The sequence below is a fragment of the Ostrinia nubilalis genome, chromosome 9, assembly GCF_963855985.1.
Source record: "Ostrinia nubilalis chromosome 9, ilOstNubi1.1, whole genome shotgun sequence".
NCBI classification, from domain to species: domain Eukaryota; kingdom Metazoa; phylum Arthropoda; class Insecta; order Lepidoptera; family Crambidae; genus Ostrinia; species Ostrinia nubilalis.
Genome location: NC_087096.1, coordinates 7,054,723 through 7,078,346, shown reverse-complemented (window position 1 = coordinate 7,078,346; position 23,624 = coordinate 7,054,723). Strand labels below are relative to the sequence as shown.

Below are 23,624 nucleotides of genomic sequence, written 5' to 3'. Positions count from 1 at the left end.
ATAGAGTATAGATAAGCTACTAATTAAAAAAAAAAATTAGAGTGAGAAAGCTTATATGTCAGATAAATATGGGAGAGCAGGACAAAACATTTTTTTCTGTCTCCGCTTGCGTATCGGTTTTTTATGTTTGCCACCATTTGCTTTGGTGGCAGACAATTGCGTGGTGTTTTGATGTTTTTCATCAATTTATAGTGATTTCATGTCAAATAAAACAATCAGAACATTGTTCTACACAGTATTTTGTGTGATTTCGTTTGCAGTAATGGTGAATTGTTGTATAATTGGTTGTAAAAGCCGTAGTGAACGAAAAGAACCAAACATAACCTTTCATCGGTAAGTAGCATTTTTTCGCTATTATATGGTAACTGAAGGTAATAAACATTAAGAAAACGATTGTTTGATGTTACCGAAATGTAAGTTTTCTCGTAATTATGTTAAAAATTTGATTATTCTAAACCTATAAATTGGGTATTAACCGACTGGAGTGAAAGTCATCATGTGCCAGAAGATTCATTATGATAATACATGTAATCTGTCATTAGTCGGGTTATAAGCCGCTGGGGATACCAGCAGGCCTAGTCAATATTCCCTCATGTATTTTTGTTTTTAGATTCCCGAATGAACCAAGTTTAAGAAATAAATGGACGGAGTGTACGGGCCGAGTACATTGGCATCCAAGTCAACATTCTCGAATATGTTCCAGACATTTTGAATCCAGATGCTAAAGTATCTGAAAGTTCGAATACATCATGCAGCTAAAAAGCTTTCAGAAAAGTCTGATATCGTCAGGAATTTTTAAAACAAATTAATTTTGTTTAAGGGTCAGTGATACTGATTAAAGTATTATATTAAAGTGGTTTTTTATTTAAATCCTCAAAAACTCAGTTTAACCTCTTAAATATAGAAAAAAGCTTGCACGCACACGCCATCAATCAAGTCCATCCAGTTGTTTAAGCGTAAAAAGGTAAACATACATACACACAAACTTTCACTTCACCTTTATAGTAATACTTACTAGATTTTGCGCCTCCGTTTCACCCGCAGCTTACCTATTTACCCCTAAAATCAGGGTAATTTTTAACGTAGCCAATACTAAGTGTATTGTTGTAGCTATAGATATGGTATGTACATATATTGCTATCTCACTCAGGTGTACGCTAATGACCCATCTACCTCTATTCTCTATCTACGCTTTAAGGGAAAAAAAATCTGGACACCGCGGTGTAGAAATCGACTCTCAATGTGCTAGTGTCATCTAGCGGCGAGCGGCGTAAACACTTCCTAAACTGGATACATCTTGCAATAAGCACGGTGATCCGCGGAGGCTTGGTAATGCAGGCGAACACCACGAGATGGCGCTAGTAGTATTGATTGATAAATGCGATATTGTTACAGTAGTAGAAATTACTATTTAACATATGGCAACTTTGTTTTTCCTCCAAAATGGCCGGTGTTGTTTTTGTTATGTTAAATGCATTCTTGTTTTCTTAGCCATCATTTAAGTTTTCTGTGGCCCTATTAAAGTATTGAAGAGTCGTCGAGTCAAATTCAAGTTCATTCCTTCGTACCTGCTGCTGTTCTGGTTCATCGGAGTTTTGTTCGTTCCTTCGTGAATCGCGATGAAACTTTCTGTTAAGTTCACAAGTGATCTGAGTTTTCTCAATGTGCAAATGCTTTTTTAGTGTTGTTGAAAACTTTGCGAAAAGACTTTTGGTGTATAATATTATGTGTGTTCATAAATAAAGTAAAATTATTAAATTCAAAAGTTTTTGTTTACTTATTTGCATTTCCATGTGCAATGTAGAATTTTTCCAAATCCATTGTTTTGAAAATAATACAATACGTACACCATAAAGATAAATATTTTCAAAATAATGGATTTGAAAAAATTCTACATTGTACATCATAAAAACAATAATTCTTTGAAGGTTATGAGGGCCTATGTAAATAAAATATAAATATAAATATCTTTCGACAATTTCACACAGCGCTATCTAGCCCCAAGGTAAGCAATTAATATGCTTGTGTTATGGGTGCTAGTTTAACGGATATACTACATATATAGTTTTTAAATACATACATATTATACATAGTAACACCCAGACCCGTCACAGAAATTAAAATTCATCATTTCAATTCCTGCCCGGCCGGGAATCGAACCCGGGACCTCTCGGCATAGTAGTCCGTTTTAGAACCACTACACCAAACGGCCGACAAAATGTGTGCGTGAACTGTGTGTATGTGTGCGTGGACTTTATGTATGTATGTGTGCGTGTACTATGTATGTATGTGAGCGTTATACGTAGGTTAAGTACAGGGAATTTAACACCAGGCTGTCAATTAGTAGGTTCAAAAATTTGACAGAGAGGGTTCTCTATTTCCTATGTATTATTACTTTTCTCTATGACTGTCAGTGTCAATTTTTGTTGTGTGAAGAGTGATTGTGTTTCGGCTCGAAGTTTTTCTAATAAATCGAATGTCAGCAGAATTTTATTATAAAATCTCATCCTTCAATTAGCCACTAAAATGTGGGCGTTCTTAGCCAAGAATAAGAATGATATCATTTACTTGTCGCTGTTACTATTCAGTGTTGCAGTAGGGCCATTTTATAGGTCATTGGGTACAGTGCAAGCTAAGAAATGGAGTGGAACTTTGCTTGGTTTATTGCTCATTGTTATCGTGTCTGGATACAGCGCAATCCATCCCATATTGTCGGCGACATTAGGAATATTGGTTATAAAAGCTACAACAGTCAGGTAACAAAGTCTAAACTTATAATTTTTTTATTTAACATTTTTTCAAATTAATTTCACTTATTAAATGCACACTGAGACAATTTTGGGATAAAGTACCGCATTTATTGTTCCTAAAACGTTGTGTGTTAAGTACCTACCTTATTATTCATTCTGTTGTAACGTTACAATTCATCAAGTTTTAATTATTCAAGGCTAATCGATGTAGCCCTTTCAACTTCGCATATTTTAATTTACTCGTACCTAGTTTATAAACTATAAAAAGAAATATTTTTGTTTCAGATATTGCCATATAGCTACATTTTTCCTTATGTTCGGCTATTTATTCTTCTTTCGACTGGCTGATAAGTTTGGATTGCCATTATCTTCGGGTCAAACGAATCTCATACAGATGATTATTGTCCTACGAGTGGTGGGAGTTGCGTTTGAAATAAATGGATCTTGGCTAGCGATGACTAAGAAAAAGAAAGAAGAGAAAGACGTCCCACCAGAATCCGTGGTAATAAAAGAAAAAGACGATGACTTTGTTGAGTTTATCAACCCTAATCTGATTGATCTTTTCCATTATTCATTTAATTATGTGGGTCTGCTTACAGGTGATTGTTTTCATAAAGTATTTTCATTCATAAAAATTATATTTAACTGTCTTTAGAAATGTACTAAGATCCTATTTTATTACAGGTCCATATTACAGATACAGAACTTTCAATGACTACTTCTATCTGCCATTCAGCAAATATTGCGATTGCACCGGTTTTACAATCAACACATTGAAAACTGTACCGTTGTATGTTTCTTTGTACTTGGGACTTTCAAACCTTTGGCCTTTGGAGGTGATTTTTTTTAATTTTTTTTTTCAGATCAAACAAAGAATAACAAAAATAAGTAATTATTTTAAATTGGTAGTTACCTTGGGTATCTTTATGTAATTATTTAAAAAAAAAGTTCTACCTACATATTTATAATTTTGTAAAAATTACCTAATTTACAGAAATTCTAAGTTACCCAAGGTTTGTACGGACTTTTATTGAATTGTTTTTTTATTTTGTATTTTTTTTTCAGTACATATTAACTGAAGAGCATAACAATAGGAACTTCATATATAGAATGCTCTACCCATGGGTGTTGTTTGCAGCATTCCGTCAACGCATTTACTCTGGCATGACGTTAGCTGAAAGTGTATGCACTTCAGCTGGTTTCGGAGCTTATCCAGTAGAAGGTCGCAATAGAACTGGCCATGGGCCAACTGTTGGCTATTTGAAGTTGAAGCAAATGTAATAAATTTTCCTTTATTAATTTATTTACTATAATCCATCCAAGTCCATTAATGTTAATACAAAAAATCATTTCATTTTAGGTCTGAGGAAAAAGCAAAACATGCTCAATATGATTTCAATACAGTAGAATCAATGGAAGTTTGGAATTGTGAGACTGTAGTTACCCTCCGTGATTCCATGAAAGTCTGGAATAAGGCTGTGCAATACTGGGTGGCTGTGGTTGTCTATAAGAGATTCCCAATCAAAATATTAAAGTAAGTATACATTTTAAGGGCCCCCGCGCATTAGGCGACCAAGTCGCGCGGCTAGAATGTATAAAATTTTGTCGCGCAGCCAGGCTTCGTAATGCGCGCCACGAAATAAATAGTTGGCTGCAGTGACCTAGCTGCGTGGCCTGGTCACCTGCACGGAAGCCCTAAGATAGTATTTAAAATAAATGGTTAAATATTAAATACCAGGTTTTAAGTTTTCTCACATCAATTAAACAATTTTTAGGGTCCATGTGGCGCTGTTTGTATCGGTGATTTGGCACGGATTCCATGCCGGGTATTTCTTCTGCATTTACTTCTGTCCTTTCTACCTGATGGCGGAGGATATTTACTACAAACTTTACTATAAGGAAGCCACAGGAATGGTAAGTCCTCATCTTCGTACTCTCGAGTTTAACGTCACTTTCGTTATGTGTCTTGCTATCCTTGGACCACACACATGGTGATGATAACATTTGGGTGACAGTAGAGCGAGTCCAATTCCATGCAAAAAATAACTAAAGTACGCGAACACCTGGTTATACACATCGCGATGGCGCGAATTTTCATATAATGTGTAGCCTAGGGGTTAGTAACGTTTCAACTCGGAAGCAGTTGTGTGCTTGTTCCTGCATATCAGACTAGCGTCATATAAAATATGTGACGTCACATGCTTGAATTTTATAAAAGCTTTTATCCCTGTTGTCTGCCTTAAAACATTTAGATAATTGATTGTAATTTTGCTTACAGAAAAAGAAGATCATCGGTTTTATTATGTGGTTCCTGAGGACACATTCGGAGTCCTATCAAGCTGCTGCATTCCTTCTTCTCACATTCGATCGCATTTGGATATACTACTCTTCTGTTTACCACTACTGGTACGGAGTATGGCTTGCATTCCTAATCTTAGGTATAGTATTAAATCAAGCACATAAAGCAAGTCGTCCTAAGAAAAACACGGGTGAAAGTGCTGCTACGGATAAAAGTAAGGTCAATTAATGAAGTTATTTAAACCATGACATAAATAGAGATATTTTTATACGAATTTTGTAGATTTATTAGATGAATTATTCTGTTAGTTAATTTAGTAAATATTTTTACGGAAAATATTTGTTGAAAAATTCAGTTTGGCTGCTTTTGGTTTATTGTTTTATTTAAAAGAGTATAATTTGAAATTGAATCTGAGAATTATGAATTAAGACAATAGTAGCTCAAAGATACCTGTATCAAAATTTTAAATGTAGGTTGATCTAATTCATAATTTATTTAAAATTTAATTCACTATTAAAAAAATACTTATGTTGTCTATTTAAAAAAAAACATACTTATGAGATGATATTACTACTATCCAGTTCACTGTTAGATTATTACGTAAAGAGTAAGTTTGAGTAAGTTTATGTAATTTGAGTAGGTATAATATAAATATTATGAAAAGTACATGTGCCAGAATATGAATCTTGTTGGCAATAATTTGTTGAGATTTTTATGAACAAACACTAATAACTGTAGTATTTTATCTTGGCTTAGAATGTAGATCATTGTAAGAGTAATGGGGAATTATGGGCTAGGGAATTTAGAATTAATAAAGGGATACCTACTTATTTAGAAAACAAAATGTACAGTTTTGTAAACTTTAATGGTAACTTTACATTCCTTAAAATTCTGAACAAAAACATTCAATATTTTACTTATGTTTTACAATATCATAACTGAGGTACCATAACTTTGTAAGCCATTTACTTATTGCTCATGTTTTCTAGTCTGTATTATTAAAGTTAAGAGATTCAATTTGAGTTTTTTATTTTAATCTCATTTATAATCCCAATAGTTTCGAATAAGCTGATAAGCTTTATTATTTGCGGCTTATAACATTTTGTTTTTATTCTAACTAATTCACTATACGGACGTCTGGATATATCGTTGTATCATGCACGTCACTACCATTGCGATACTGAAATGAAAATGCACAGTAGGAATGTAAAACATGGCACAGAATATTGATAAATAAATCCAAATGAGTATTCTTATAACATAGTTGTATAATACATTGTAAAAGTGCATATAAAAACAGCACGTCAGCCGTAACATTTGAATATGAAAACAGACCTTTATTCATCAGTAATAAGAACTTTTGCAAAATGTTACGCTTGATATGCCGTCGAGTGTACATTTGAGAATATTAATTATCATGTTAGCCTCCGAAGACCTTAGTATTTCTTAATTAAATTAGCTTCAAACTTACAAGCCTTGTTTATAAAATATTAACAAAAGTTATTTTGAGTAAAAGAAGGTAAGGCATGACTGAATACCATGGCTAAGAAAGCGAACTTTAGCAGTCCCATGTCTTGGTTAGTTCGAGAATTCTTATTTTCTTACAATGTACGAAAATTACTTATACATAAGCGTTGGCGAAAAAATTTAAATGTAAAGCATTATCCAACACAATGAGACGACGAAAAAATTAAACCATAAAACAATAATATAAAGCTTAATTGCGGTGAACGGTATTTAACTAATTCAGGAATCAGATCATTTATCAATACCATTTAAGTATTTGTATAAAAGCTTGTTCTTTGTGACCTAGTAAACTGGTAATGTGCTTATAATACCTATAACTTGTTATTTCATGTGAAATATTTACACAATCGTAGGTACATAATTCTTAAAACCAATATTTTATCACATAATATGTACAATTACATTGCAAATAAAATCTTGCCTAATTATATCATGATTTAGGTTACATTGCTATGTGATGTCAATTAGTGTATGAACAGTAAACTGCAGTTAATATAAATTAAAAAGAAATAAAAGAAAAAGTGCCCGCGACATGCAAAGCTGAAAGAAAAATTACACCGAGCGACACCACACCAGAAACTACGCATATCTACGTTATTTACCCAACGTTCCATCCGTACGACACTGGTTTGTGTGTGGTGCCCGCGCTATGGTGGGTGTTGCTTTGCCCGTAATTCTTGTTTTGGGTGGGGGTCTGATAGCTCGGTTGACCTGATGGATAATACTGAGGGTTAGAACTCCTGGAATTGGAGCTATAAGAAGAGTAATTAGGATTCTCCATAATCGGTCTCGAGTTGAATAAGTTGTTCAAACCTCCGTTCTTGGTTATATCACTAAGGATGCTTCCGAAGATGTTGGAGAAACCGCCTGATCCGCCTGAGCCGGTTCCAGGTTTAGTGCCACCGCCGCCGGTGTTCCCACCAGCGTATTTGTTTATGGTGTTCAGAATGCTGTCGATGGGATTTCCGTTGCTACCTGAACTGCCACCGAAACCTCCGAAAGGGCTGGGATTAGAGCCACCGTGGGAATTACCTCCGTATGGGCTATGCCCTCCGTTGGATGACCCTCCGTAAGGCGAACTTCCCCCATAGGGCGAGTTTCCGCCGTATGGGGAGTTGCCTCCGTAAGGAGAGTTGCCTCCATACGGGGAGTTACCACCAGTATTAGTGTTGCTACCGTAAGGGGAGTTGCCTCCATACGGGGAGCTACCACCAGTATTAGTGTTGCTCCCGTAAGGGGAGTTGCCTCCATACGGGGAGTTACCACCAGTGTTAGTGTTGCTCCCGTAAGGGGAGTTATTGCCGTATGGGGAGTTATTTCCGTAAGGGGAGCTTCCTCCGTAAGGGGAGTTTCCTCCCGACGGTGGGGCCGGGGCGGGGTAGTTAGGAGCTGAGTCAAAGTTATGCGTTTGAGGTTTGGGCGTTGTCACAGATGGCTTCGCAGGCTCTGCGTGTGATCCTGAAATGAAAAGTACACAAAAGTCAGAACAAGTAGGTAATTAGTACATGGATGTTGTCTATCTATCCTTGATTATTCAAGGAATACAAATTTATATTTGCGATTGGTTGTTTTGTGTTTTTTTTTCAGTGTTAATGGGGACTTCACCTCACTAATACTGAAAAGAAAAACTATGTTACAGATATCTCTTGCTGATGGTTTTAATTAACCTTGGATGGATTACACTCTATTTGGTTTATACAAAGAGAAGCGGGATGGGAACCTGCAATATCCAACCGTAAATAAAGGATGTGTAGGCTGAAATTACGTCACGAACGCGATACATTGCTACTGAGGGCGTAGTGTAAGTTTACGTCAAACTCATTCAATTTCGCAAAAAAAGTGACATTAAATGTATGACGGATTGTACAGCGCCCCTAGCAGAAACTTTCAAGAACTAAAATTTTCATAACTTTTAAAACGCAGTCGATATCGAATGCGTTTGATGTAAACTCACGCACACTACGCCCTCTGACGAATTGTAAAAATAACTTTTTGCTCACCTTCAACTTGCGACTTCTTCTTGCAAGTGGGGTATGTCCCACAGTTGGACGAGTGCCCGAAGGAGCAGGGGTCCTCAGCTAACACGCACACTTCGCTGTTGAGACATCCTATGTCTTTGCATGTTCGGCCGTATTCTGAAAATTCAATAGCATATTTTTTATTATGTACCTATGTCGGACTTGGGATTTTTTTTATTTTTTGGGATCGGAGTTGTCGCACTGTACAAAAAGTAAAGTACTTAGTCAAAGAAACTTCCTTTACCTGACAGGCACTTCACATTTTCTAAATTAGCACGAGAAAAATTACGAAAGCCTGCTTTCATTTAGGTTGTCTTCTTGCATTGAAATGTAAGACTCTCTTAATCAGTGAATACGTATCGTAATCCTTATAGATTTTAACTTGGGTTAGAACTTTTAAAGTCTGTCCGCGTCCACAAAATAGCCAAAAGCAAATTGAAAAATTCCGATTCGTCAAGTGTTGACAAGGGGCGGTCTGCAGGCCATCATGACTATTCACAGACGTGTCCACAATTTACTCCCATTTCATAGCAAAATAGATTTCCCCAGGTGAAAAACCTGTTAGAAAATGTAAAAAAACTCCATAATATCGCATGAATATATTTTATTCCGCTGTGTCTACGGGAACTGTGCCCTTTTTATAACCCGAAAGGCGTGACCGGGTAAAGAATTCGGTTGTAAGGGAATAGGGAATATTTGCATATACAAGATTATATACTTAGATTAGGCTCGGCGACCTCCTCGAGACTCAATATCACACGTAATAAAAGGCAACCGAAACGGAACGGTTTTTGCCAGTGAATTGTTTTTCGTATAAGCTTTTCGTGCTTTATCCTGCCAAATACCGTATTAGGAAGGCAATTGCGTCCTATATAAAATAAATGCAGGAATGGGTATGTTCATGCCTTCATTTGTTTGGATAAAAAATAATGGATTGTTGTTATTCGCTCCTTTTGGTAACGTTTCACCCAGTGTTGTGGAAATAATACGGGAACATTACACTGTTGGATTTAGCGCGCAATTTATACAATTTATTCTTTAGGTGTTAAAACAATTTATCGAAAAGGAATGGGGTAAAAATATAAAGAGGGTCTATGTCCACCCACAGGGTCACACTCCTAAGAACATTTCGATTACTAAGATTTACACCGAGTTTTACGGTCGGGTTATCGCTTTAGCCCCTGGATAAGAATAATGACGTCATAATATCGTCCAAAACTTTTAGTGAAATTTCGTATAGCATTGTTGCCGCAATAAAATCTGTTTTGCGAGCTCCATAAAGAGGCAAATCTACGTCGAAAATGTTTTAAGCCGAAAGTGAGAACGCGTGGATTCCGCGCTAGATGTTTCGAGACAACTTGAGGAGCGACTTTAGAGGCAATAAAGACGAATAAAAAGAGCATCATAAGACCGGATCATAACTCATTGTTTTGTTATTTTCGAGGCGAGCGAGTTGGTTTTATGTGTGCATTAGGTAATGGATTTGAGCAATATCTTACAGGCAAGATGTACGTGCCCGAAGACGGAAGCTACAGTCTGACCAAGAATGGGCGAAACGATTCTAGGTATCGCGATGCGAGATCTTGTTTGAGTCACGAGTTCAAGAATCGTTGCAATTTGATCTCTTGTGTTATTTATATTGTTTTGTCAATGCTTTCTTAAAAATAATTTGTTACATTAAACTAACAAAGACCTGGCTTTGGTTTAAAAGCGCAACTGACACTATGATTACTCATCTAGACATGAAAATAGTAAGTAAATTAATTTATCATTAAAACTTTGCTCTAGCAATGATGTCTTTTACACATACTTAATAATAAGGAAATTATAAATGTGAAACACTACGTTAGTTAAGGAAAAAAAGCCAAATTAGACGGGGAAAACTTACTTGAAAATCCGTCAGCATAGAGAACTAACGCGAAGGCTATTAGCGCAGTCTTCCAATCCATCGCGGTGGGCACTGTAACAAATAAAACACCATGAATTATAACATACTACACTTTGGATGAGTAGCGATACGTGTTGCGAGTAGAACTAAGCAGATGATTGCAGCTTGATGAATATAAAGCTAAGCTCGTAAAGCTTCGAGATTGAGATCTATACAATGTAACAAGGGCTGATTCAACACTCCGCCTGGAGAATTCAACTACAGCCGAGCATGCCTCGGCCATTCCACATCAGTGTAGCGTTTAGCTGTTATTCGCAACAATATGGAAAGAGTAACAAAGTTGGGGATGTAACAGCCCGCACGTGTACTCCGCCGTCAGCTCTACAAGTTTATGACAGAGCAACATTCCTTGAACAATTCCCTGGAAACTGTTCCGTGTAACCTCGTTAGCGAGCGGTGCTGGGCGAACGCTTTGCGGGTATGAGGCAAGTTGCCGCCTTTATTGAAAACCGGGGCGTTCCGTCAATTTGGCTGGATGCAGCCGTGTGAGCATAAAGATTTTACGCTGGTCCTGATATTGGGACACAGACTAAACTAGCTGCACGTAGACTAGGATTCTCCCGAGCGAGGAATTTTTCCGTCATCTTTATAGTCTGCCTGTCTTTATCAATTGACGGCGTTTTCCGTGGAAAAAGGGTGTTGAAATTGATACCATAGCTGCAATTTTACAGTCATATTCCTACTCTATGTGTCTGAAATCACTCTCCTTGAACATTGCTCTGAAGTCTGCATTGAAAGTCTACTGAATCAGTAAAATAGAGAGTCGCGACTGCAGAGCCGGACAAATTACGGATATGAAAGAGCTATGACTATGTGCAAGCGTTTGAGAACAGCGTTAGTTGTTTGTGGCATTGTAGCCTTTGTTTAAAGCGGGACGTTTGGCGAAATTAGCTGGATGCAACCGTCCGTTGTAAAAGCTTTTATGTTGATATTAATGATGCTGATTTCTAAAGATCCTACGGTTTTGATAAGGCCTGATGACCCATAACTTATACCTATGCTGTAAGAATAAGTAATGTAGGTAATGGCAAAATGAAGCATGTTCCACTTATTAGCATTGCAATTGTTGTAATTTTCCGAAAGAAAATGTTCTATTTTATTAATATGATGATATTTTTTTGTATAAAAAACAAAAAAAATTCCAAGAAGTGCCAATGAACAATAATATTATCACAACAACTCATAATGAGACGATAAAAAAAAACCGAATGATGCGTATCTAAATGTAGAACGTCAACAAAAGATGACGACGAGAAATGTGTTCACTTATCTCAATCATAACACGGACCCATGAGAGTAGTAGTAGAGTAGTTTATAATTCTACAATGTCACCGCAGAAACACTGAATTCCACTAACTCCCGCAAATAAAGAACCAAATGAAGCTAGCCTAAAACGACTAGTGGATTGAGTGGCTGGCACAGTACACCGCGCCCTGAAGTCACGCAGGTCAATCAAGGCCAGGGTTCGTGGGTCGGGCGGTCACGCGACGTCTAACAATTTCGCTCTAAATACTGAATTACAGGAAAAATCAATGGACCCGATCCACAGGTTGCGCTAAAATGAAAAGGTTAATTGGAAACGGCATGGTTCGATTGAATTGCCACAGCTTTTGAGTAAAATATTAAATACCTGTGTTGTTTTGTTTGCGTTTCATCCACATATTAACACATACATTCAAATGCTCTCATTTACAAAAATCTATTCGATTGTATGAGCAATAACTCATTATAGAATTGTTTATGAATCAGACTACTCTTTCCGCAAATATTTCGATATAATCGGCTCTGGTCGTTACCCAAAAATTATGGCATGAGCGGAAGAGACAGGATAAAGCCGATATATCAAAATCGTTTTGCAGAGTACTCCCTGACAATCTATTGGACTATGGAATCGAACGAATGTAGTGGCCGCTTATGCCAATATTACAGGACCGTCGGGACTTAGCTCTTAAAGCCGTTTCTGTATTTTCAGTTCTATTTGTCGTTGTCGCTCACACGGCATTTCGCTACGAATGAAATGGATAGAATCGAAAATACACGGTTGAAAGTCGACACAGATGTACGAAGGTCTATATTTCCTCGTCCATTCGAATCGAGTTAAAAAACGCAAATCAAAGAACAAGTCATTAGTCTGAATCATTAGTAAATCCGAATTGAACTAAATCCCAGGACATCGCATGTGACGACCATTTCACAGGTGCGCTCGTGCTGATGAGATTAGAATTAATGGCGAAGCCCTGATTAAAAAGGACGCCGCGGTGCAGAAATTAAAAGGATCCCTGGGGGGATATTACATGCCATAGAGCAGAAATTGGATAGCGATACGCGAGATATATTGCCCGACAAAAAGCCGTGCTCGGTAACTTTCTACCCATTTCCGGCAGCCCACTTGTGAATCGTATTTCGGAATCCTTTTTATCTTTTTTGCGATGTGGCGGTGGTGTGCGAAGTGACAGCGGCACCAAGCCACTTCGCAGCTCATATATCACCCGAGCCTGTTACGGCCGTGTTAACGGCCCGCTGTCGCCTCCGAGCTTCACTCGTCCGGCTCCATTGTTTGCTTTAATGGCGTGGGTAATGTTTCCATCGGAATATGCCAAAAGCGTAAACAAATTGACACGGGAAAAGCGGATGACAAATGTGAGCACGCCGCGCCGAATGCCAGTACGTGACGATCCGTGAGAATATAGTTGGTCGCAAGATTTGGCGCGTTCAAATTCCGGAGGCGATGCATCGTTGCCGGCTTCCAGTCCACAAATTCAGGGATTGCAGGGGGATGCGACGGGTGTAAAGCGAGGGTGTCGCACACCGGGATTTATATCGGCGGAAATCTCCGATGTGTTCACACTTCACGCTCGTGGGATGCCGACGCCAGATAAAATGTTCCGCAGCCGGAATCGTGTGGGCTCTTTACAGATTTTCGTTCTTAACTAAGCTCGTACACAACGGGACGGCTCAGAGATTTAGCCGGCGTATATTTGTGTAAGACCCCAAAGAGGCAGTCTTGGCAATTCAGTGCAAAGTTTCCTCAACAAATAAGTTACCTACGTGCTTAGTAATACACTGATTAATCAAATTACTCATAAGTAAAGTATTTATAGGAAGATTGTTCTAACATAATTATATTTGCATTAACTGACACTGATTTCCGCAAAAGGAATATTTGCTTAAGCACTTATTTTCAAAATCTAAAGTTTCGTGGAATATCAAACAAAATTATAGCAGACTCGCAGAACTCACCAGAGTTATGTTAGCTTCCTTTATTATTTAATGGAGACAATCACAAATTCACGACCGCGTTGCAGAACTGCGTAAAACAAGGTGACGATAACACACAAACTTGAACCGCGAATGACTGAAGTCTCTGTGCTCGGACTCGGGCCTGGAGAGATAACAACGGGTAATTTGTAAATGAGATCATTCATTTAATAGTCATACTATACAAGACGTAACAATGTTTACCTTATGCTACATCTCGGAAGCTCGGCTCACCTATAAATACCTTAGTAATCCGCTATTCGTAGTAATCTAAAGCTGGGAAATACGTTTGTTTAGGAAGGGTTACGCGTGGATTATTTTACTCCTTTTACCTATCGTAGAGAATAAAGGTTAATTTGGAAATTTAACTAACAGTAATTTAGTTATTTCAATGGTTCGCTTCAATCATTGGAAGTTTATACCTACATACCTAATTTATGATATTCGTAAATATTTATAATTGTACAGATGCTATGATGCTATTAGTTTTCTTATCATTGTATAAACGCAATTAGTTTAATTGCGATTAAACTTTGTCCGATTAATTCGTGTTTTGTATACGCAAAAGGCTAATGCAGTTTCAAAACGTTAGATCCATAAACTTTCAGCCATTAATATGGACCGTATTGTTAGTTATGATGTCTCCAGCTTACAGTCTGAAAATTACTGCTTAAGTTCAGGCCATTGTAGGGTGAATGATTACACCCGAAACAAAGTGGAACTGCCAAACAAATACAATCATTTGGACAAAGACACAAGTACTATCTATTGTAAAAATTATGGTTCTTTGAAATTTTACGTCATCAGTATTTTTGTCCACAAAAACATCGTACAATCAAATCATATACTAAATACAGTTGGGTCACACACAGCTGTACTAACGAATGGCGTGTATTTAATAATTAGTAACATTACAAACAAATGGATAGGACGGGACTTGGAATAATAAACATTAGCGTGTTTAATTGACTGGCAGACAATTAAAAAGAAAACCCAGTTGCAAGAACGTTGCTACCATAGCTTGTATATTAATCTTCGGAGATATTTAACAAAATGCTATCATTAATTCGAAGCAATTAGAAAATGTCAAAACATTTACAATGTTCCTACCTAATAGAAATATATTTCTACTTGTATAAATAAAACGGACTATCAACAAATCTGTCCCCAATTCCGAATCGACGACGTCTAATGAGCAAGAAACAGCTGAAGTAACGACCGAAGAATCTGTACAATTGGGAATAAATGGAAAATGTTTTAATAAAACGAATAATGGGGTGACGTTAATCATCAGTTGGAATAGGGCCAAAGAGGATAACGGGTATTGAGCGGCGGGCATAACTCACATATGCGACTAAATGTCTCCTTGCTAAAAGTACTCCTGCATATTTTCCAATTGAGAAAACCTTTGCCAAATGTTTAGAAACAGTTATCGATTCAGAGAATAAAAGTCAGTTCTTCTGGAAAATGACGTATAATCTACATAATGCATACGATATTTTTTTAATGCGTATTGCGTACTTATGCGGAGTAGCGGATAAGTTTATATGAAATCTGCTGCTTACAAGAGGCGTCATTTGGGAATCTGTATTTAAAGTTTAAACTTATTGACACACAAAAACATGTGTTTGTTATATTTTTAGTAGTCCTGGTTTGGAACCGTGAAAATGGTGTAAACTGATTTTCATTTTTGTGAATACGATTCTAAGTGAGATGGGGCAAGATGAGAAATCTTTGATCGAAGATTCGACCATTAGTTAAATCATACAATACCACTTCCATCGTTCGCTGTGAGCAAGAAATGGTTACCCTAGTGTAGCTGGAGGCTAGTCCTAACAGAATAGTTTTCAGGTTTTTGTAGTTTCATACCCCAGGGACCCGACCTGAGCCCATTAGTTCGGTAACGAAATCTGTCTGTCGGCGCAGGCCTCAAGTTTCTAAACGGAATAAGATTGATATTAGTTTGAAATAGATTTTTTGCGAGGTGCTAAACGTTGCGTCATGATGACATCCTAGAATTACATCGTTGTTTTTGGCTATTTTTGTTACAATCATGAATTAGGTATGTTTATACGACACGTTGATTGGCTTAGATTTAGTTCTTTTCCGCAGAGATAAAACCTGTAAAAGAATACTCATCGGGATGATGAAAATATTTTTGTACTTAGTTTTTATTTAAATTTTGAGATCTGACTATGTTTAAAGTCAGACAACTTAAAAAGGTCATTCAGGTACATACAAAAAGTCTTTAGTTTATAAATCTAAATTATTCTTCATCTTCATGTTTTTTTAATGGCAAAATCATCCAAACTCATTAATGGCAAAATAATAATATTAATACTACGTCAAAGCGTGGGTTTTCTACCTACAAACTAATCGTCAATGTAATCAGAGACACAACAATGATTTCCTTTAGCGTGAGAAATAACAAGTGCGTTTTGGACTAGCGTGCAACGGGTTCTGTACATTTACATCGAATCGCATCATATTATTTTTGATGTAGGTAAGTTACATTTACTCTTACCTGTTTTTTTCTTTTTTCCACAAACTAACTGAGCCCTTAGAAGTTCAGATAAAAAAAACCGTAACACAATAAATACATTTACCAAAAACGACACCAAAGAGTCGGAAACAGATACGAGCAGTGTCTGAGATATTAAGAGGTATGATTATCAGACAAAAACACTTGTTTTTATTGGCGTTTCGTTTTTCAAAATTCCAATGAGCCCCAAAAGCAGGTTTTCCATGCAAGTCTGGTGTAAAACATCCTATCCTTGAGAGCGGTCATGCCATCAAGAAACAAGATAAAGCCGTGTTCTATGTAGAGACTATTTGTTAGATGTTACTAGAGTTGTTTTGGCAAAGCGTCTACTCTGTATAAACACGCAATCAATTCAGAGAAATGATACGAAGAGACGAGAGGTTGTGGAGAGACAAATAGCTTATTTGGGCTAGAGGAAATGCCATATTGAGCAAAGTGGAAATGCATTTGTTTAGAAATCAATTACAATGGAATGCTGTGGAATTAGAGAAATGAAGATACACTTTTTAACTAAGGTAAGGGCAAGGAAATGAAGCAAAAAGGTTGCGTGAGAAGGAGCTATACGTAAGCGTCTGTCAGAACTTCTGACTCAGAAGGCAGCTGTTGGAAGTCATTATTGGCGAGCGATTAACAGCTAACTTGATGGGTCCCCATATCCCTGATGAATGTACTTTTCTTAAATGTTATTTTAAATCTTTGTTTGTCATCTGTCATATGATTTGTGCTGGAGGTTGATTCTTAGCTACAAACTATTCCGATCATCTCCTGATTGAATTAGTTGCAGGTTCAATGACAGTTTTAAGTTAAACCTTGGACAAAAGTTAGCCATCATTCATGAGGTCGATCGGAGCTGATTCTCCAAGACTATTATCACAAATTCTAGAACACCTATTAGTCCTTATTTTAAAAGTTTAAGCTTATAACAAAACCCTGGATTGTATGTATGCCGAGTTTACGCAACGTTGGGGTAAGGTCGCTGTGATTATCACTATCATAGCTACGACGTATTCAATTGAAATAGAATATCTAAATGGCAAAGGTCAAATAAAGGCAAACAACTCGCTTTTATCCAATTTGTACGAATAATCATATTGACTTCATTCACAAAGAGGTCGTTGGTTTATAAAATTAAGGACGAATTCGTATTGTTCCGCTTCAACTAAAACAATGTTACGCTAAAATGTGCAAACTATACCTGAAATTCTGTGAATGGGTCTCTGATGGCAAAACAATAACATACATTTATTAGTTACTCAAATAATACTACTAGTTTGTAATGTAATATTTGGGATTGGTCATGAAAAGTTAGCTGCCTGAGAAGGGACTTGATTACTTGAATCTTTCTAGGCGATTACTCCGAATCTGAGCATTGTAGTAACTATTAAGTAAGTAATCTGTGATTAAACCACGGCGATATTAGTTGAAAAGCCTTACAGAATGTTCCAGACATTTTCATGGTGTAAGTCTAAAGGGTTTTCGACTGGATAGAAACTAGCTATGCAATGAAGGACCCTGAGTCCCTGATCTTTCCCACTATAATAACACTACATAAAGTATGTGGGCTGACTACTGGGAAGAAGAATTAGAAATTTCATCATGTGCTTATGCTTCGTACGTGTCTTTAGAAAGAAAATATCTTCCAGAACCGAATTCAATTTACGCTGTTCCATAATGCCGCATGGAAAATGATATTTCTGAGTTTTAGTAACGTTCTAAAGTTTATGATTGTTACATTCTGTGTAATGTCCACAACGTCGTAGCTATAAAGAAACTTCCGCTACTGCGATGTAGCGATCTTTTACGAAACTGTTAGTGATGTGCCGAGGAGTCTGGACAGAATTACGAATAAAGATAATTTTTTCGTTATTCAAGTTACTGATAATAATGTGAAATATTATGTAGTTTCCCAGACCAGTTTTCGATTTACTAAAGCTTTAAAGTCGTAGGTACGTCAACAGTTTTTTGTATGAGAGCTTTTAAAAGTCTTATGCTTAAAAAAAAATAAGATTTTTTTTATTATCATATTATAAGATCCTGCGTTTTTGGCTTTAGTAGCCATACAAAATGTTTTAATTCATGGAAATTTTATTTTAAGACAAGTGACCCAAAAATCGAAGTGGTTACTGATGTAAAAGCCTGTACGAATCATGTCGAGCGGTATAGATTGCAGAACATCTCTAAAATCTGGAATTGCTGGTTTATGGGGGTGAAACGTGACTTACGCTCATTCGGCTTTGTGACATTAGCGGGTTGTTCCTGGCAGAAAGCCATAATTGTACGGTCAAGTCCGGGCACTGGGACACTGACATTAAAGGAAGTGTTCGCTCACAGAGTTGGACATTTTTATGCGCCGCCATGCCCAAGCCCATATATCGTGGAAAGATGATTTTAATCGTAAAATTTGTAAACATTTACATTATACTACTAGCATTTAGCATGCAGCTTCGTCCGCTATTATTTCGGTCTATCGCGCGCGCGTCATTGGCGCCTTCCAATAAATAAGTATCTTAAGTTTTTCTCTTCGGATTAGCAAGCTGAAGTGGCAATGGGCAGGGCATATAGTACGCAGAACTGACGGCCGATGGGGCAGCAAGGTTCTGGAATGGAGGCCGCGTACCGGAAAACGCAGCGTGGGACGTCCACCTACAAGGTGGACTGACGACATCGTAAAGGTAGCAGGGAAGCACTGGATGCAGGCTGCTACCAATCGATCAACGTGGAAAGCATTAGGGGAGGCCTATGTTCAGCAGTGGACGTCCTATGGCTGAAATGATGATGATGATGAAGTTTTTCTCTGGGTTCGGCATAGCAAATAATTAGAAAGAAGAAAAAAGATCTTAGCACTGAAAATGCGCAATTCAGATACAATTAAAAACAAGATCTTTTTTAAAGTATTATTCGTGAAAAAGCACCTCATAATAGTAAAGTTTCATTGACTGGACTACAAGCATAATATTTATTTAGTCAGTTCATTGACCCAAAGTTTTTTTTTACTCAGCACAAATACTTTTAAAATTGTAAAAGTAAAAACTTCAATCACAACACTACATGGTAATTGATAACAGTTAAATGTTTAGTCCTTCTGATGTCACAACTCACAACCACCACTACTATACTATTGTTAACTATACAAAGATTTTCAAGCTTAACTGAATAATCACAGGATAAATCAATTCAGTTCCTACTTCCAACCATGCAAAGAATAGAACTAGCTATTCAATATCTAGTTAGATTCTTTTACACAGAAATAAGCCTTTATAAATAAATCACAGCACAAAATGAAGATGAATAAATAAAGCTGGAGAGGATTTACTAAAATCCTTTATTTATAAACCACTTACGCCCATATTCACAAATGATGCTTGCTTAAGTGAAGCAGCAAATTGAACACACAGCATTAATAGAGCTCTGTGATTGGTTCGTGTGTCACCCTGTGCATCCACATGCACTGTGAGACCTCATAGTAATGTATGTGAATACGGGCATTAAAGTCAACTCTTATTTTACTTACGATATTAATATGTTAAGAGACTTAATTATTTAGGTATAAATAAATCTTTCAAAGCTTATTTGAATTAAGGTAATTGCATTATTCATACTTTTTTAAATTATTCTTTCATTAAATTCTGTTTATAATAATATAAATAAAATAAAATACGAGTCAAATAAAATACCAATTATAATATTCGGCATAACACAAGTTGCAAGCGACCATTGATTTGCCTTTTTATAAGCTTTCATGCATGTCTAAGGATTAAATATTAAGTTTACGTACTAATACATCTACATTATTCTGTTTTATTGTAAGGATATTTTATAAATCACGCAATAAACAAAATATACTAGCGTCAATGTTTAAATATTTACTGTAAGATTAACAAAGTTATAATTTTGATATGAACAGCCTTGCAATTTTTTTATACATTTAGACATAACCTTGATCTTAACAGGATAATTATCGTCATGAGATAAAACAGACTAGTTTAATCGTCAATGTAACAATTTTATACTCCACAATTAGCTAGGTACCTACTTCTACTAAATTGTTACTGATTTAAGTGGATAAGAAGTTATAGTGAGGAATCAAAATACCTAGTGGATTTGCAATAACAACGAGAAAACATGACTCATTTTGCGGATAACAAGATGCTAAGATACGTTTTTTGTAGCAATTTATCCTAAACTTTCTATTTCTAGAAAACATCGTCGAAAACTAGTAGCTTGTTTTTCTTATTAAAAATAGAACTTCGCTTACCAAGACGTTCAGCTGTAGTACGGCTTCGTAGGAGGAAATTAACTGAATCAATCTCGTGCGTGTAATAGTATTTTGCAAGGTCAAATAAAGTAATTTTGTTCAAATCCAGACAACAACAACTCGTATTTTTCTCTCTCTGGTGCTGAGCTGTCAAAGTCAGTTGTCATTGCTGTCAAAGTGACGTTAGTATTTTTTTTGCAATATTTCGAGCTTTGGCACACAGATATTTAAGAAATAAATAACGTTAAGATTTAGTAACGGAAACGTTATTTCCTTACATGCTTTACTAATAGTTCTGAGTCGAACAGCATAATAATTTGAGTATAGATTATAGTCACAGTAACCTAATCTTATAATTTGCATCAGAAACATAAATGCCTGTCAGGCACCGTTGGTTGACTGGGAGTGAATGCTTCCATTATTCTTAATAAGTAAATTATATTTTATAATTAAATATAACTTAATTCGAAAATGTTTTTTCATGACATACCTAATCCAAATTCTAAAAGAGAAACTTAGGATTTGGACTAGCATCATTACACCACTTTTGTGTCTCTTGCGTCTCTGCAGATCGAATACGAATAAAATTAATCCTATTATTAATTGGCGGAGAATACAGGTGGGTACACCTGGCCAAAAATCACCACAAAAATACACTAATTCTGTATTCCAGTCAATCGAACCGCGTAGTCAAGGGTATGTAAATTTAAATTCTACGCTTCACTTGGCATTACACAGAACTTCGCTACACGGTCTAACTTGTTTACCTATTCAAAGGAGGCACGACTCGAAGAGTTTCCTAAGCTCGTTCGGTTTTCGTTAGCTCTCAAAAAACGTTAAGAAAATACATAAGTTTTCCATTGCGTACAGTCTCCTTGTATCTTTAGCCGTCAGTTGTGTTATGATGATAGTTGCGAACCGTACGTGTGCAGAATATTGGCTTAGTTCGAGCTTAGGTTATTTGTTTGCTCGAGTGTGCCTTATAGGATAGCGAAATTGTGTTCTCAAATTCAATCCACAATATTAATTTAATAATAAATAATAAATAAATCATTTGTGAGGGGAAATAAATGATTTATTTATTATTTATTATTAAATTAATATTGTGGATTGAATTTGAGAACACACATTGCCGGTCTGGGAAAACTGCTTTGTAACGTGTTATATTCTGCACTGTTTCGTATTCAGGGGGATACATTGGGGCAGGTCCGTATCTCTCTTTAGGGGGGTGGGTTTCGGAGCTAATTTCTCGAAGAGTTTTCATCTATCAAAATGATAGAACCTAAGTGCTCACCTTGTGTGTAGACGTCCAACGCTGTACGTGGCCTCCAATCCTTCATTTTACACCTTTGGCACCACCACCTTGCTGCCCCATCGGCTGTGAGTTCTGTGTGCTATTGTACTTACATGCCCTGCCCATTACCGTTTTTTCAAAACAAGTTTTTTCATACTTAGAGACTACTTAATTCAGTAAAGTTTATAAGACGACGTCTAACGTTACGTGTGGTTTCATAGCCGGTCTCCTTGCATGGGCGATAAAGATTATGGCACATCTTTTGCTTGTGTTTAAACTTTCCAGGGACTTAATATGCAAGTTTTTATAACCTTACTCAAGTTTCAAATTGTTAAGCTGCAAGGCGAGCGTCTCGAGACTGGGACGCGTTCTCTTAAATTAATTAGCCCGCAAATGCAGACACAGACAGACACTTAAAATAAGCAACACTTGCACACAATTTGCAAAGATATAAAGTTGTGAAATATTTATGCTGTCTTCGGATTAATTTGTTTGACTAATGATCTGGATAAAGCAGAACGTATTCCCCTGTTACCTGCCTACGTTAGGTAAGTAAGTTACTTGCGTTTAGAATTAAAATAATTTTATCCCTCAAACTTAAGCCCAGAACTTGATTCATTCGGTTTTACATAGGTACTTAATTAGGTATGTGCTAAAATATTGTTAGATGGCGCGTATTATGGATACAATAGTTTACTTCTTGTAAGGTGTTTTGCTGCTACAATGACATCAAAGTGTTAAGGTTCAGAATCGACCCTTCATTTTCAATTGTAATGGCGCAAGCACACTATTCAGGAAATTGACCGAGAGTCGAGACGAAGCGCGAGCATGCACACCAAAGTATGGGCGACTTACAGGCGAAACTAACTGAAATGCGTGTTTTCACTAGACGTCTCGACCAATTTCCTGCATAGTGTACTTGCGCCATAACTGAATGCGATTTGGACAGTGGACGTCTTCTATTGCTGCTATTGAATGCATTGTGCAAGTTCAATGCTGCTATTCGGTCGGACTTACGATCGAGTACTTACCTACTTCACTAGTTACCTATGGAGTCTATGGACACATTGTATGAGAAAGGAATACAGGCAATTGTATCAAGGCTTTGTATTTCTGATACTACTACTCATTAAAAATAACATAGTGATCATAAAATTACAGTCGTCGAAAAGGGAACCTGGGAAAATTTAGTTAGTTAAATGAGGATATAAATTAAGTAAACTTAAAATAGGGGAAACCATCGATAAAATTATAGTAATCAGTCAGATACCCAAAAACAAAACAGAGAGGTACCCACGAGTAATCTCTACCTTCAAGTTTAAAAGATAAGATAACAGTAGCCCCTTCCGGTAAAAAATGAGATCTACTTGTTCGAAATAAAAAGGCCTAGCGTCGACTCCCTACCGAAATCCATTAAGTAACCACGTAAGTACTGCGTTAAAATAAATGAAGTTACATTTGCGGTAAAGTCACAATGCTCGTTTCGGCTTAACTCAGCTAAAAAGGGTAAAAAATAGCGCGATCAGGAGTTAAAGGTACAGCGAACCAGAGGCGGAGTTAGCGTGAGCGAGCGCAGCTTTATTCTCATGAGAAATTAACCGTTCCATTAGTTTTAATTCTCCCCACGCTTCCTTATTTCCGCTGTATTCGGCATAAAAACGCGTTAAAACATTGCCATTGCGCTTAACTGCAAAATAAAACTGAGATATGGAGTGTGAAGAGTAATTCCACTT

General features: G+C 36.8%; 2 protein-coding genes and 1 long non-coding RNA gene across 5 annotated transcripts; 2 read left to right on the top strand and 1 right to left on the bottom strand.

Annotated features, from left to right (window-relative positions):
* On the top strand, positions 1-853 carry LOC135074959 (uncharacterized). The gene is made up of 2 exons (XR_010257929.1): positions 1-333; positions 611-853. It is a non-coding gene; the product is annotated as an uncharacterized LOC135074959 (long non-coding RNA).
* Positions 854-2,411: 1,558 nt separating this feature from the next.
* LOC135074487 (lysophospholipid acyltransferase 7-like) lies at positions 2,412-6,066 on the top strand. Its single transcript, XM_063968789.1, has 7 exons — positions 2,412-2,756; positions 3,036-3,349; positions 3,435-3,586; positions 3,816-4,027; positions 4,111-4,284; positions 4,526-4,664; positions 5,029-6,066. The coding sequence occupies exons 1-7, from the start codon at positions 2,527-2,529 to the stop codon at positions 5,275-5,277; spliced, it is 1,470 nt and encodes a 489-aa protein (XP_063824859.1). The 5' UTR covers positions 2,412-2,526; the 3' UTR covers positions 5,278-6,066.
* Positions 5,896-20,749, bottom strand: LOC135074488 (uncharacterized). 3 transcript variants are annotated; one of them, XM_063968793.1, is made up of 6 exons: positions 20,598-20,749; positions 10,483-10,554; positions 8,577-8,711; positions 7,390-8,034; positions 7,179-7,287; positions 5,896-6,229 (listed from the first exon to the last, which is right to left on the bottom strand). In XM_063968793.1, the coding sequence occupies exons 2-6, from the start codon at positions 10,541-10,543 to the stop codon at positions 6,175-6,177; spliced, it is 1,005 nt and encodes a 334-aa protein (XP_063824863.1). In that variant the 5' UTR covers positions 10,544-10,554; positions 20,598-20,749; the 3' UTR covers positions 5,896-6,174. The 3 variants fall into 3 exon arrangements, with proteins under 3 accessions (XP_063824863.1, XP_063824860.1, XP_063824862.1); XM_063968790.1 differs by having other exon boundaries at positions 7,179-8,034; XM_063968792.1 differs by lacking the exon at positions 20,598-20,749 and adding an exon at positions 13,783-13,911 and having other exon boundaries at positions 7,179-8,034.
* Between the last annotated feature and the right edge of the window lie 2,875 nt (positions 20,750-23,624).